Source organism: Blennius ocellaris (assembly GCF_963422515.1).
Source record: "Blennius ocellaris genome assembly, chromosome: 13".
Classification (NCBI taxonomy): domain Eukaryota; kingdom Metazoa; phylum Chordata; class Actinopteri; order Blenniiformes; family Blenniidae; genus Blennius; species Blennius ocellaris.
In genome coordinates this window covers 19,243,041-19,255,844 of record NC_137662.1, presented here as the reverse complement: position 1 = coordinate 19,255,844, position 12,804 = coordinate 19,243,041, and the positions used below count along the sequence as shown (strand labels likewise).

The following is a 12,804-nucleotide window of genomic DNA, read 5'->3' as shown; positions in this document are numbered from 1 at the left end:
TGCATGCGGATGCACTGTACTTATTAGAGTTTTGTTTGCATGGTGAGGATGTCTGCTGGAGGCACACAGTTTTCTGAAGATGATGTTGCAATGTTTTTATTTTTGTGCTTTTTGCAATGTGTTTAATGTTTGATGTGGCCCCTTTGTGACTCTAATTCTTAAATTCCATTTAATGCGCAAAGAAAGTATTTTCTTTCTGAGGTAATACAGTATCACACAAGGAATATCAGAGGGTAACACAAAAAAAAAAAAAATAAGTCAAAGCGAGTGTGAAACTGCTAATGTAAACCCCCTGTAGGTGAACTGGTGTTTCACCTAATAATGCATGAAGTGATTGCGACAGGCAAAAACAAAATGCTTTGGCACCTAAAGGAAATTCACGCTGTCTTGGCACCAAAGTCCAAGTACACATACATTGGCACTAAACGAGACCCTGAGGTCCAACGCTCCCTGCTGGTAACTTTGACGGGGTCTCAGGTGGCGTGGTGACAGAGAAGCTGCTCAGTAAAAACACGACAGAGTGCAGAGAGTGTGGGAGGCAAGTATAGGAGAAGATGGCGGTAGAGAAACCTGAATGTAGGGAGAGAATCGGTGGGACGTGGCAGGAAGAAAGGCATCACAACAACCTGATTGCAGATTTGCAGGGACAGAGGGAGTGGGAGTGATGGAAGAGTCGGTGCAAGAGGGAGCGGCAGAAGAAGAAAAAGAAAAAAAAAATTGTCAAAAAGTTGCCTGTAAAGTTTCCCTTCGCTCAACATCCTGTGTCCATCCTGTTCCTGACCTTGCAGATGTCATAAGGTCAGCATGTGTTTATTTAGACCGCATGGGAATGCAGTATTGCTGACTAGTTACACATACAAGCCTGATGAGGAACTGCAGCTGACAGCCAAACAAGCCTATGTGCTTTTCCACATAAACAGAGGGAGCCACACATAGTTCAACGTATCGCATACCCTTGACAGATCCAATTAAAGTCCAAAGGAAACCTGGGATCTTTCTTTGTCTGGACCAAAACTCTGCTCATTGAACTGACTGGGTAATAATAATAATAATACTAATAACAACAATAATAATACACCTCCTCTGTGGTACCACACATCATGATTCCTCTTGACATTGTCAGTCGAGTTTTTGAAATGGGGGTGGCATCTTCTTTCTCATGGAAAACACGCCAAGGATGTTGCTATGGGGATTTTTTTTCTTTGTCAAAAAAGACATAATGATGTTGTTTAGATGTGGCCATGTGTTTCAAACGGGCTGTTAACTCCTTTCTTTCCTGCCACAGAAGAATGAAAGGATATGCTCTCACTGGGAAATGTATGGTCTTGTGTAGAAAGCCAGTTCCAGCGCGGACACATCCAGCTCATTGTGTTTCAAGGAGAAAAGCTGAAAAGAGAATTTTTTTTGTCGGAAGATATTATAGTTGGATAAGGCCGAATGAATCACAATATCACAATGGCGTAAATGACATTCAGCAATGTTAGCGCAGTATTGAATACAAAAAACGCAAAAGTGATTAATCAGGCAAACCATCAACTGCACTACAATGAAATGTGATGAACTGGCAGGGGTTTTGAGAAACATGCTGGATCATCGATCCTTCGACATTTAAGATATATTGACACTTGACCTGTATAGTCCTTAATGATCCACCTCTATTTTTTTAAATGGTGGCTGATAAGGCAGTTTTATTGAAGCCGTCTTTGTTGAAAATTTCCGTAATTCCCTAAGACTAAGTGCTGTATTTTACCATTTAGGAATGAAAACGGTCTAACTCATAACCTAAGGAAACTCACACAGGTACTTAATTCAGACGGTTTCCAACCGAGGCCTGACTCGATCTGGTTTTCATTAAGAATGCAAATAACTTATTTCCATTTGGGCCTTTTGAGCTGTGCCGTATCTTAACAAAAAAACAACATGCGTGCATGTGTACATATTTTTTGGGGGGGAACAAAATCTATTGACACCCACCATCTTTGCTACTTCTTTCTTCTCATTTCCCGCACGCACGCACGAACGCACACACACGCGCACGCGCACACGCACACGCACACGCACCACACACACACACACACACACACACACACACACACACACACACACACACACACACACACACACACACACACACACACACACACACACACACACACACACACACACACACACACCTTGGTCCCCCAGACAGTGCTATTGAAGTCTTTAATCAAGACTAATGTGGAATGTCCCATACGACTACCATTAATCATTTGAAGCTGGGCAACTGTGCCATTGATCAATGCTTTACTTCAAAGCAGCTGCTGCTGGCACACGTCCTCATGTCTGTCTGGCTCCGTTTAGACTGTGCAACACATCAAGCCTGAAATACACTTATTCTCAGCACTCCTATGGAAATGGGCATACATTTCCTGTGGTTTAACTGTACTGCTGGGTTTGAATGAGCAAGCACATGAGCAAATGGCAAAGAAGAAAGGCTCATTTAAGTCACTTCCTCGAGAGGAACTCAAGTACAAACCTGAAGAAATTGAAATTCTGAACAGAGTACAAACCGACAAATATTTACTCTGAGATGATGATTATTTGTCACTGGCATTCACAGAGAAACACTATGTACTGAGGTTTGCTGAGAACCTCTTTTGACAACTGTAATGGCGATCCTTGTGCTAATAGCTGGTGAAAATGACACAAAGTCTGTGAAAAGGAGCTTGTTCGGCAAAACAGTGTTTTTTCAACTGTTTTAATCCCAGAGGCTGGCAAGGACACAGGAAACATGGCCTCTACCAGTCTAATGAGGTTTAACCATATGAAATAAACTGTGACATTTACAAGGCTTTCCCAAAAAAAAAAAGAAAAAAAAAAAGCTTTGTGTATTCCACTTAGAAAACATGCATGTATCCGCATGCACACATGCATACAATGAGCCCCCACTTCGTCAGTAAATTTGTACTTGTCTTGCAAGTAGCCAAGCACTTGTGGGACGGTGCCAAGCGGCTAACAAACTGTTTATTAATTGGATCCAGTAGTGTGTTTATATTGGTGAGCATCAAGATCATCTCACAGTGGCCTTGGAACAGGTGTGCACTGTGCAGCAGTGCCAAATGAGTAAACTGCATGGGCTCAGCAGATTCATGTAAAATCTAAGAAAAAAATAAAAGAAGAAGGGAAAAAAAGGATGAGCCTTCATCGAAAAACCTGCAATAACTCAGCACACAGAGGCACAACTTAACGCTCCAGAGGTCTGTGCACTGCATTTCAATCTGTCCTCCTCCACTAGAGCTAGTTTCTTCTTTTACTCTATGTACTGTAAAGTTTTGACCTCCAAATGTTTGAAACTGCATTCATCATTCAAAATGAAGTTAAAAAAATCCAATGCTTTAATGTCTATAATGTTATTGTCTCATGAGGTCACTCAAATAAATTGTTAAACATTTAAAGTACATTAGCTGCTATTTTGGAGCATAATCAACCATGGAAAAGTACTGCAGTATTTTAGCATTATTACCTAAAATGCAATGTTCAAAACTGGCTGAGAAGCAAATTGTTTTGTGTCTGGACACTGCTCGGTGCCCTAAAATATAAAAAATGTTTGCAGCAGGGGCTTTTACCCGACGGAAGCTATACATTAAATCGGACACATCTGTAGACTTGTATTCCTTCTATCAAGTTTCTTTAAAAAAAAGGAGAAGGAAAAGACACCCTATTTCTTACAGGCCTGAAGCACTAAATATAAACTGCAGAGAGGCATAAAAATATAAACCCACAGAAGAAATGTATGCTGACAGTGAGCATCTGCGAGTGAAGCTGGAAGGGCAGTTCTGGGTAAAAATGGGAAATGCTGCAGTTAACTCTCTGAACCTCGAGGCCTTTCCTTCCATGTGCCCTCATCGCTTCCTCTGCCCCAGACTGAACGTATGCAACTTGGACACAGCTGACACACGGAGGTCAGAGACCACCTGTTCTGAGTTGGCTGAACTGGTGAAGCGATATCAGAGGACACATCTGGCCTGACAGCGAACAGGCCGGATGGGAATGGTGACGTGCTCCCGGGCTGGTGACGGCTGGTGACGGATGAATCACAGCTGAGGCTGAGGTCACCAGAGGTCACTTAGAAAACAAGGAGCGGACGGGTTAGTCAGGACAGTCTTTTTTGTGTGTGTTAAAGTGGGGCACATTTTCGAGACGGGAGCATTAATGCAATGAGATCTTTCAGGTTTTGGAGGAAGTAGTTTGGATTGTATGATAGAAAAGTGAGCACCGTCAAGAAAGTGGAGTGGTGAAAGTTATTTCTACATGTGCTTTCTTTTAATGTTTTGCACCACAGTTTGAGTTGTAGACTGTAACAGACAGAATCGATCCAGTTTCTATACAGCTTTATTCTATGTAAGGGTACTGGCTAGTCGGAAAAAAATAAAAAGAACGAAAAAAGAAAAACCACACATGCACAGGGAGAACATTCAAACACCACACAGGGAGGCTACAACCCAATGAGCACTCAAACCTGAGATACTCTCGATATGAGATGAGAATGTTAACCACCACATTAATGGGCTGCCCCCCTCACAGAAAATCACTAGAAGCTTGGTTTTCATGGTCACTCCAAAAAAAAAAAAGTAAAACAAAAAACAAATTTGCACATTTTCAGATGCAGTTTCTGTCACACTCACAGGCTTAATTTTTCTCCAAAATTATTTTTAAATGATCAGATTTCATGCTTCTTATTTGGTGAGTCCAAAATAGATAAATAGAGATATATAATTCAACAGTTAAATATTACAAATGTAATGGATATTTAGTAAAGCATAGAGAACAGTTGCTACACTCACAAATTGAGATTTAATATATGAATCAAAATTCCTCAATATGAGTGCAATCGCTGTGCATTGGGCTCTGACCTCTATTGAGATGTTGGTGACCTCCTTGAACACCTTCGCCTCTGTTTAACATTCTGCTCACACGATGATAAATGACACCAAAACAGGGCTGTAACTCCCTGTAGATTCTCTACTATTTTTGGCTCGGGAGGAGTTAGATACACAATAAGAGGGAAAAATGCCGGTTTGTTCAGCATTTTTGTGAATCCTATTATGTTCTACACTTGTTTTCATTTTAAATGGTCTCTCAAATGTCACAATTCATCCATAGATATTCTGGATATTAGGAATGCTTCCAGAAAATATAGGCAGGATGAAAAGCTCAATGCCTCAGTTGACAACAGATGGTGCCACATTGGTGACACCAACATTTATCCCAACTAGCAAACTGTGCATGCGGTGCCCAGTTTAATCTTGATTTGAAAGATATCCAGTGCCGAGGCCTGTATGGTGGTCAGTCTGAGCCGACTGCCTGCCAAGCATGCGATGCACTGAGGGGGAAACCCTGGTTTTCTGCAGTGTCTGTTTTTCATTTTCAAATTCTGAATCTCTGTAGTCTGATGTGAGTTTGTTCAAGAGTTACGACTGATGGGGGGTCTGACCAGTAGCAGACCAAGCCCATCAATTCAATGTCAAATATCTGTATCCCACAGCAGCTGGATAAAATACTATGTCTCCAGTCCTGCTGAATAACAAATAGTGGCAGAAACGAGAACACAATCACCGAGGACATCTTTCTTGTGAGATTGTAAAATTTCTCAGGATATGTGACCTGTCCTGTCTTCTGGCTTTACAGCAATCTTTCTTTCCCCTCTCTTTATGGATATTTTCACTCAATAGGACACAGTTTGGGAGTATCTGTGTGTGTATCTCCATATTTATGAACTCCATATGATTCCAACCCCGCGTTTTGAGAGTTGACCGTATCATTTTCTGCCATAGGGAAGGAAAAGCATTGATGAGAAGAAAGAAAGAGAAAAGAAGGGCACAACAAGCACATCCACCGAGCTCTTCTCTGCCTTGTTTTTTTTTTTTTTTTAATATATCAGCTTTCATCTTTCGGCCCTTCAGAGGGACTGAACCATAAAAGAGTCCAATCACAAGGGGACATATTATTTTCCCCTTCCTTGAATTCACTATATCATAGCCCAGGCTCATACAACTTCTCCTCCTTCTTGCATATATAACTCAGCGAGCCATAGTCAAGAGTAAGTGTTTCTTACTATCTGGCTCTCTTCAATTAGCATAAAAAAATATCAAGTTTCATAATTGGATTTCTTTCTTTCTGTGCTTACAGTGAACATGGGAATGGACATTGTGATTCATCTCAGGAGAAACTTACTCATTTTTCTCCAGCAGCAGGACGAGCCGTTCACCTTCCGCAGTTACCAGCAGCTGGAGAGACGCAGGATACGTCTGAAACACAAGGAGATGTCAGGAGCGTTGGGGGTGTTGCCTCTATCTCACCCATCCTGCCTGTGGATCAGCGTTTGAGGGAGGCTTCATCTTACTTTGAGACTGCGCGCAAAGCAGGATATTCCAAGACACAATGGTGTTAGAGGAAGAGGAAGAAAGTTTCCACATGCTGTACTTCCTCAAGTCTCTGCATGACCCAGAGGGGGCAAGTGGAATAAGCAATATGTATCTAATAATGCTGTCACAAAGTGGTTGGAATTTTTGTAGAACCTCGTACAATGAATGTATTCACAACGGAATTAATTAATCAATTTAATTCATCAGACAGTGAGATATACATATGGACAAATACTGCACATGCCTGAGTCCATTATCCTGCTTCATAATAAACATTTCACATGATGTGACTTTTAATAGAGAGATTTTACAGCAAATAAATTTGAATTGTTATTCAATTGCAGGATTATTTTTATTCTGTAGTCTTTGCATAGGAAACAAGGACCTGCCAGACCAAGTTATTAGCTGAAGATTGTCAGGCGACAGGCTGCACACCTGCAACTACTCTGCAAGGTGACCGCATTTACAGCCCCCCGTTGTTCTGTAAAAAAAAAAAAAAAAAGAAAAAAGAAAAACTGCTTCCAATATGTGCAATAGCATGATGGAAAAAGCCAGTGACTCACCTCTTTATCGAAATGATGTGTGATTGTTAGGCTGCACTTCAAGTAGACATGCCAGTTATAAATCCGAAAATATAGCTGCTCCTCAATAACTCTGATTGCTTTTGCCACAGTTACCACTGCATCACATAAACCAGCTCTCTATTTTTTTATGATAAAAAACACTGGTACAGAGGATGATGATATTTGCAACATACAAGATGTGAATCACATTTTCTATAGCGAGCCTAGAACATAAGTTCAGTGCAACAAGTTTCTGAGGCAATTTCAATGCAGAAACACCTCTGACCACTATCGGTGAGTGTTTTGATGCTACTTATTTCACCACCAAGATGATAATAATGCAGAAGTTTTTTGGTTTTTTTTTTTCCTGGCATTCTCAAATGTGTTTTGGGAGATTTGAGCCTCTATCAAATTTCAGAACTCCAATTTCCCAACAAATAGCTCTCAGATGACTTCATGCATTTCAGAGACCCGCTGTTATCAGAGTGAAGCAGCCTTCATTCAGCAGGACGGAGGCAGAGTAAGTCCGTGCTGGATAACCATGGTGTCATCTTATCAAAGAAAGATGGGAAATTTAGAACAAAACAGGTTCATGCATCTGAACCTGTAGAGATGCTTAAAAATATTGATGCGCTGAATGAGGAACAGATAGAGATTATGTGTGAGGAGTTGACATTTGAGATGCACTGGTTGGTCTTTCTGTGTGACATTTTTTGGTACTGCTGACCGATGCCTTCGGGCCAATAACTTTGTCGTTGTCGTCATTCTGAAGCTCTTTGTCGACTGTTTCTGTTTCTCTGCGTGTGTGTGTGTGTGTGTGTGCGCATGTTTGTGTCTATCCATTCTGCAAAGACTGTAAGAAATGGCTGTGCAATTCTTTACTTCTTGATAACCTTCTACCAGCACAAGAAATAGCTATATAAATCTGTTACCCAGTGAGGTTTAAAGCTTACTGCAATCTCTGATAAGACAATCATAAGCTGCCCTTGTGGTCACTTTAATTTGGAGGGGGTCAATTTGGAGATAGCCTTAAATGAAATTGTTGTTTCTGCCAAAGAGAAAATGCTGCATGCTCGCAGTGGTAGAGGAGGAAGCATTTCTTACGTTTTTGAAAATGAGTGCATAATGAAGTCCATAAAGCTTGAGGTTTGATTTCCCACATGCCTGTGAGACATGTTTGTAATGTTCATGTAATTAACATCATTGCAATCGCCTGCTGACTGACTCTGTTAGAAGGAAAAAAAAACAAAACAAACCAAAAAAAAAGCAGCTCTCTCAGATGGTGACTTCCCCGGACCAGGAAAAATGTCTGATTGCTTAGGGAGTTTCTCAACACCTACGCATTTCCCTCCTCTGGAAAAGTTTCCCTAACGTTGCGGTGGGGGATGCCGAATTTCAAACATTTTCTTTTCCAGCTGTGGTAAGTGGGACATGCTCGCTCTCCTTGCCTGAGAACACAAACCAGAGGGATCCACAAACAGATAACTTGACTGTATGTATCTGTGCATATTTTAGTGTTGTATGGTGTGACATAGAAAGGAAATTACAGAGTATGCAAAATACTACAAAGTGGTCAAACTCTTCAGGTCTGGTTTTTGCTGAATTGTAAAACTGTCAAAAATGTTAAGATTCAGGAGTAATTCCAGTATCTGTATTGCCTACAGGGCAAGATCATATTCAAAGAACAAAAGAGGCAATAATTCAAAACAAGGCGAAGGGAGCGAGGGAGTGGAGGAATCACAACAGAGTTTATACCACAAGGGGAAAACAGCAAAAATACAGTCTTTGAAGCAAATCAAGTAAGCCAGCAGCAGAGGAGGAAATCATATACTGTGGTTATGTCAAACAGAAAGACAGACATCCACACTTGGCTGAGACTGCTGGCGTCGGTTCAGCTGCCGTCTCAGCCTGCTTACGACCAAGAAGGTCGTGCTGCTAAATGGTCTTGTGAGTATTTACCCCGGCCGTGAGCTGGCTGAGAGGTCTGCGCTCTTTTCCATTCAGCATCAGAGGTACGGTGGTCCCAAAGCGCTGTGGTCGGGTTGCCTTCCCATGGTGCTCGGCTCTGTCTGGACGACTTCCTGTGAAAAGATCATCAGCACAGTATAATGAGAATCTGATCAAATCAAGCGTCACACAACAAGCATCACAGCTTTGCAACTGCAAATAGAAATGATCCACATCTCAACAATTAGATAAAATGTAGTCTGTATAGTTTTCGTTTTCTTTTTTTAATTTGACCTCCAGGTCATATGCAAAACATCACCCTGATCAATGAATCAATTAAGTTTCAAAATGCACTCAAACAAAGGGGACAACAACGTGAGTAATGTTTCTCTCTGAAGGCCCCATTAATGCATCAAAAGGCAGGGAAGCCTCAGCACTATTAAATATTGTGGACAGTGCTGGCAAGAAGTAGTAAAAGCTCACTCCATTTCCTGAGAGTGGATGTGCTTTCCCCCCAAAGGACCTCTGCAACAGGACCAAAGCCACAGACAGGGCATCAATAATAGATGTTCTCACGCAGTTTATGAGTAACTCGTCCAGTGCAATCTTGCCACATGGGAATGTTATTTAAAAAAAACAAAAAAACAGAATGGGAGAAAACAACTGGCAAGATGAAATAGTTCTTTTTTGGGGGGGGGCTCATACTGAAGGTCAGAAATGGACTCTGCAGAGGAGCTTTCCCACTTCCTCTTCAACATAACACTCAAGTCAACTTTTTCACTCTCACTGAAATTAAATTAGCAAAGTTAGAAGTCAGTTAAGCTAATTAGCTCTTAAAAGTCAGCTCACTTGGGAGGCAAACAGTAAGGGATGTATACATAGCATAAGCGTAAGATGAAGCATGCCAAATTGTATTAGTGCTTCAAGCTGAATGTGAGGATCACAGTCGCCCGCCCCAAGCCCCCAGCCCCCTCAGTGTGTCTCTCAGCTCTCTACCCACTTCTCCCGCAGACAACTGAAGGCTGTCCCTAATGTTCCCGCGGTCTTATTGAGCATGTCTGCACTGTAGAAGACACAGTGGGTTTCCTGTGAAGCCCAATAAATACTACAAACCCACAGACAGTGGAGACAGAGCAGGGTGGTGTGTGTGTGTGTGTGTGTGTGTGTGTGTGTGTGTGTGTGTGTGTGTGTGTGTGTGTGTGTGTGTGTGTGTGTGTGTGTGTGTGTGTGTGTGTGTGTGTGTGTGTGTGTGTGTGTGTGTGTGTGTGTGTGTGTGTGTGTGTGTGTGCGCGTGCGTGCGTGTGTGCGTGTGTGGTGGAGGGGGTGTTGTTTTCACGCTCTGACTATCAGGCCTGGGAGACTGTGATGCATCTTTATTTACAATCAAGTCTAGACGTGTCCCCCTAGTCTCTGGAGATTGTTGCAGTGTGCATGTGTTTAATGAACGACACAATATGCGACAAGAGTTCCGCTTTACAGACCGGGATGCATCATTTTTTCTTCTGTTTACTAAAATCCTCCTGCCTAGAAGTGTGTTGATTTGCATGTACGATGACTATTGAACATCTTGACGGGCTCTTGCGTTCGGTGACAGAAATCAGTGATGACTCCGGTACCGTCTCACCTCCGTCTCTTACCGGATCAAATAAATTGCAAACGACGGCTGCCCTGTGCTACGAGTGTGGCCCAGACTCTCCATTTATCCACGGTGCATAATAGGCTAACACGGGCATAAAAGAGACCTCCTACATTTAATGGGATATTTGAACATGTGCCGGTGGTAGTTTGTTGGTTTTAGTGGTCCATGCAAGCCAGCGTTAAGACAGACAAAGCAGCATGACTGAGACCACAGGCTGTGGCGAGAGCGCCGTTAAAGGAGAGCCGTAAAAGGAAAGTCAGGCAGACGTCTTGTTAATTAAAAAAAAGAAGAAGAAAGAAAAAAAAAAAAAGCCTTCGACACTTCCACTGATGTTCCTCACAAATCATTCGGATCTCTCAGATACTAAATAAGCTTGTGTTCATTAAATGAGGACGATTCAGAGAGGAGACTGCAGGTTGCGGTGGGACAGAAACAAACGAGCTCGCACATTTTCTTTCTTTTTTTTTTTTTAGACCACATCGAAGAACTGAAGTGTTTATAGTTGTTTCTGGAGGGCTATAATTGATGTGTGGTGAAGATCTGCTCTTATAGATGCCGATGAAAAGTCTGTGCTCACTTTCAGGCAATCTTTCCTTGAAGGTTAAACTTGTTTAAACATACAAAAAAAAGACTAAATGGGATGCATTTGTCTTTCACAAGGAAATACATAAGAGGTAAAAATCCAGTACCGTTTCCTTTTTTTTTTTTTTTTTTTCTCCACACTGCTGGTTAGTTTTTGAGAGAAGTAATAGACTGTCTTTAATGTTGGATGCCTGATTCAGAGGTATTGGAGGCTGTTTGATGTTTAGGCAATTTGTTTGATGCGTGCTAACCTCTTTAATAAGGCATTTACTGGCAAGGTAGACCGTGTGTGTGTGTGTGTGTGTGTGTGTGTGTGTGTGTGTGTGTCAAGCCTTTTCTCCATACTACTGCTCAGTATGCATCATTTGTCACTGCGACCCAGAAGATGAATTCCATTTCAATGTGGCATTCACCATCATTCTCATAGGTCTGTCGTCTGTGGGAACCTTTTAAATTCAAACTAAAACTGGGTTATCCGACATGTTTTCTTGCAAGTATCATGATTGCTAAGCCAACCACAGTTGTACCCCAATCCAGGACACAAGGGAGAATCTGCTGCGGGTCCTGTATCTAAAAAAACACAAGCTCTGTTCGGCAGCCAAAAATCGCTCTCCCCTCAACAGCAACACAAATCAGATTCCTTTTAAAGGGAACTCCATGTCTAATGAGCAAACAAAGACGTTTTTTTTCCATCTAATATCTGCATTTAGGCTGTAAAGCTGATGAGCTGGTAGGTGATGGGATTTCAAACAGTGGCTGATGTACTCAGCAGGGAAGTGACACAGCCCATGACATAAGCAAACTGAATGAGCCACAATTGTCAAGCGGAGGAAGTTGTCTGATTTCAGTCAGAAAGTCTTTTTAATATACCTTTACCCACTTCATCCAAGAGATTTGACTTTTTTTTTTCTCCCTATCTTTTAATGGGTGTGTGGCACGATTTGCTACAGCAGTTCTAAAATTATATGATAGTGAATAGATTATACCCTGAGAAGACAAATTCTGGCTTTTTCTTTACAGGGATCGTGTGTAAGTAACATTTGTCGATGGCATGGCAGATAATGATTCCTGGATGTGTTCTAGATACCATGCAGAGGTTTTCCAATAGGTCATTCTGTGCTGTTTGAGCTCCCACAGATCACATATATAGAACGACAGTGTTACGCAAAGATATTTTTCTAAGTCTCTGGCTAATTATTAGAACAGTTACTATATATAATGGGTAATGAATCATAATCTTTAGAATAAAATGTTTTTTTTCTCAAAACTGTTCCACAATTTTTGATTAGATTTCGATTTCATATCAAAGCAACTTTGCCTCCCTGAAACCCTCCTCCAAGCCTTTTATAGTTCCTGTCACATTTAATTTTCCAAATATTCCTTGTTCTTTTATCTGAAATCAATAAATAATCCATTATATGGTCATATATTTCACTTTTACCATGCTGCCTATGTTGCATCGTGCATAAATGTGACTTTTTACATATTGAATAAACATACAAACTGTTACATTCAGTTTATATTCACATTTAACATATTGTCCCTGCCCTTTTGAAAGTGGGGTTGTAGATCCATGGATATTGACAGATGCAGATTGAGCATTGTTTTTGTTTAGGAGCAAAAAAGCAACCTGTTTTGCTGCGGTATATACTCAAACAACACAGCC

The 12,804-nt window shown here is 41.3% G+C and overlaps 1 protein-coding gene across 1 annotated transcript in view; it reads right to left on the bottom strand.

Annotated features, from left to right (window-relative positions):
• Positions 1–12,804, bottom strand: part of adam12b (ADAM metallopeptidase domain 12b) — a gene marked incomplete at its 5' end in the record, with an annotated part of 87,328 nt that overhangs the window by 63,768 nt on the left and 10,756 nt on the right. The window contains 2 exons of the mRNA XM_080507951.1: positions 6,217–6,290; positions 8,930–9,051. Coding sequence (XP_080364077.1) covers positions 6,217–6,290; positions 8,930–9,051 — 196 coding nt within the window. The remainder of the gene's footprint in view (positions 1–6,216; positions 6,291–8,929; positions 9,052–12,804) is intronic.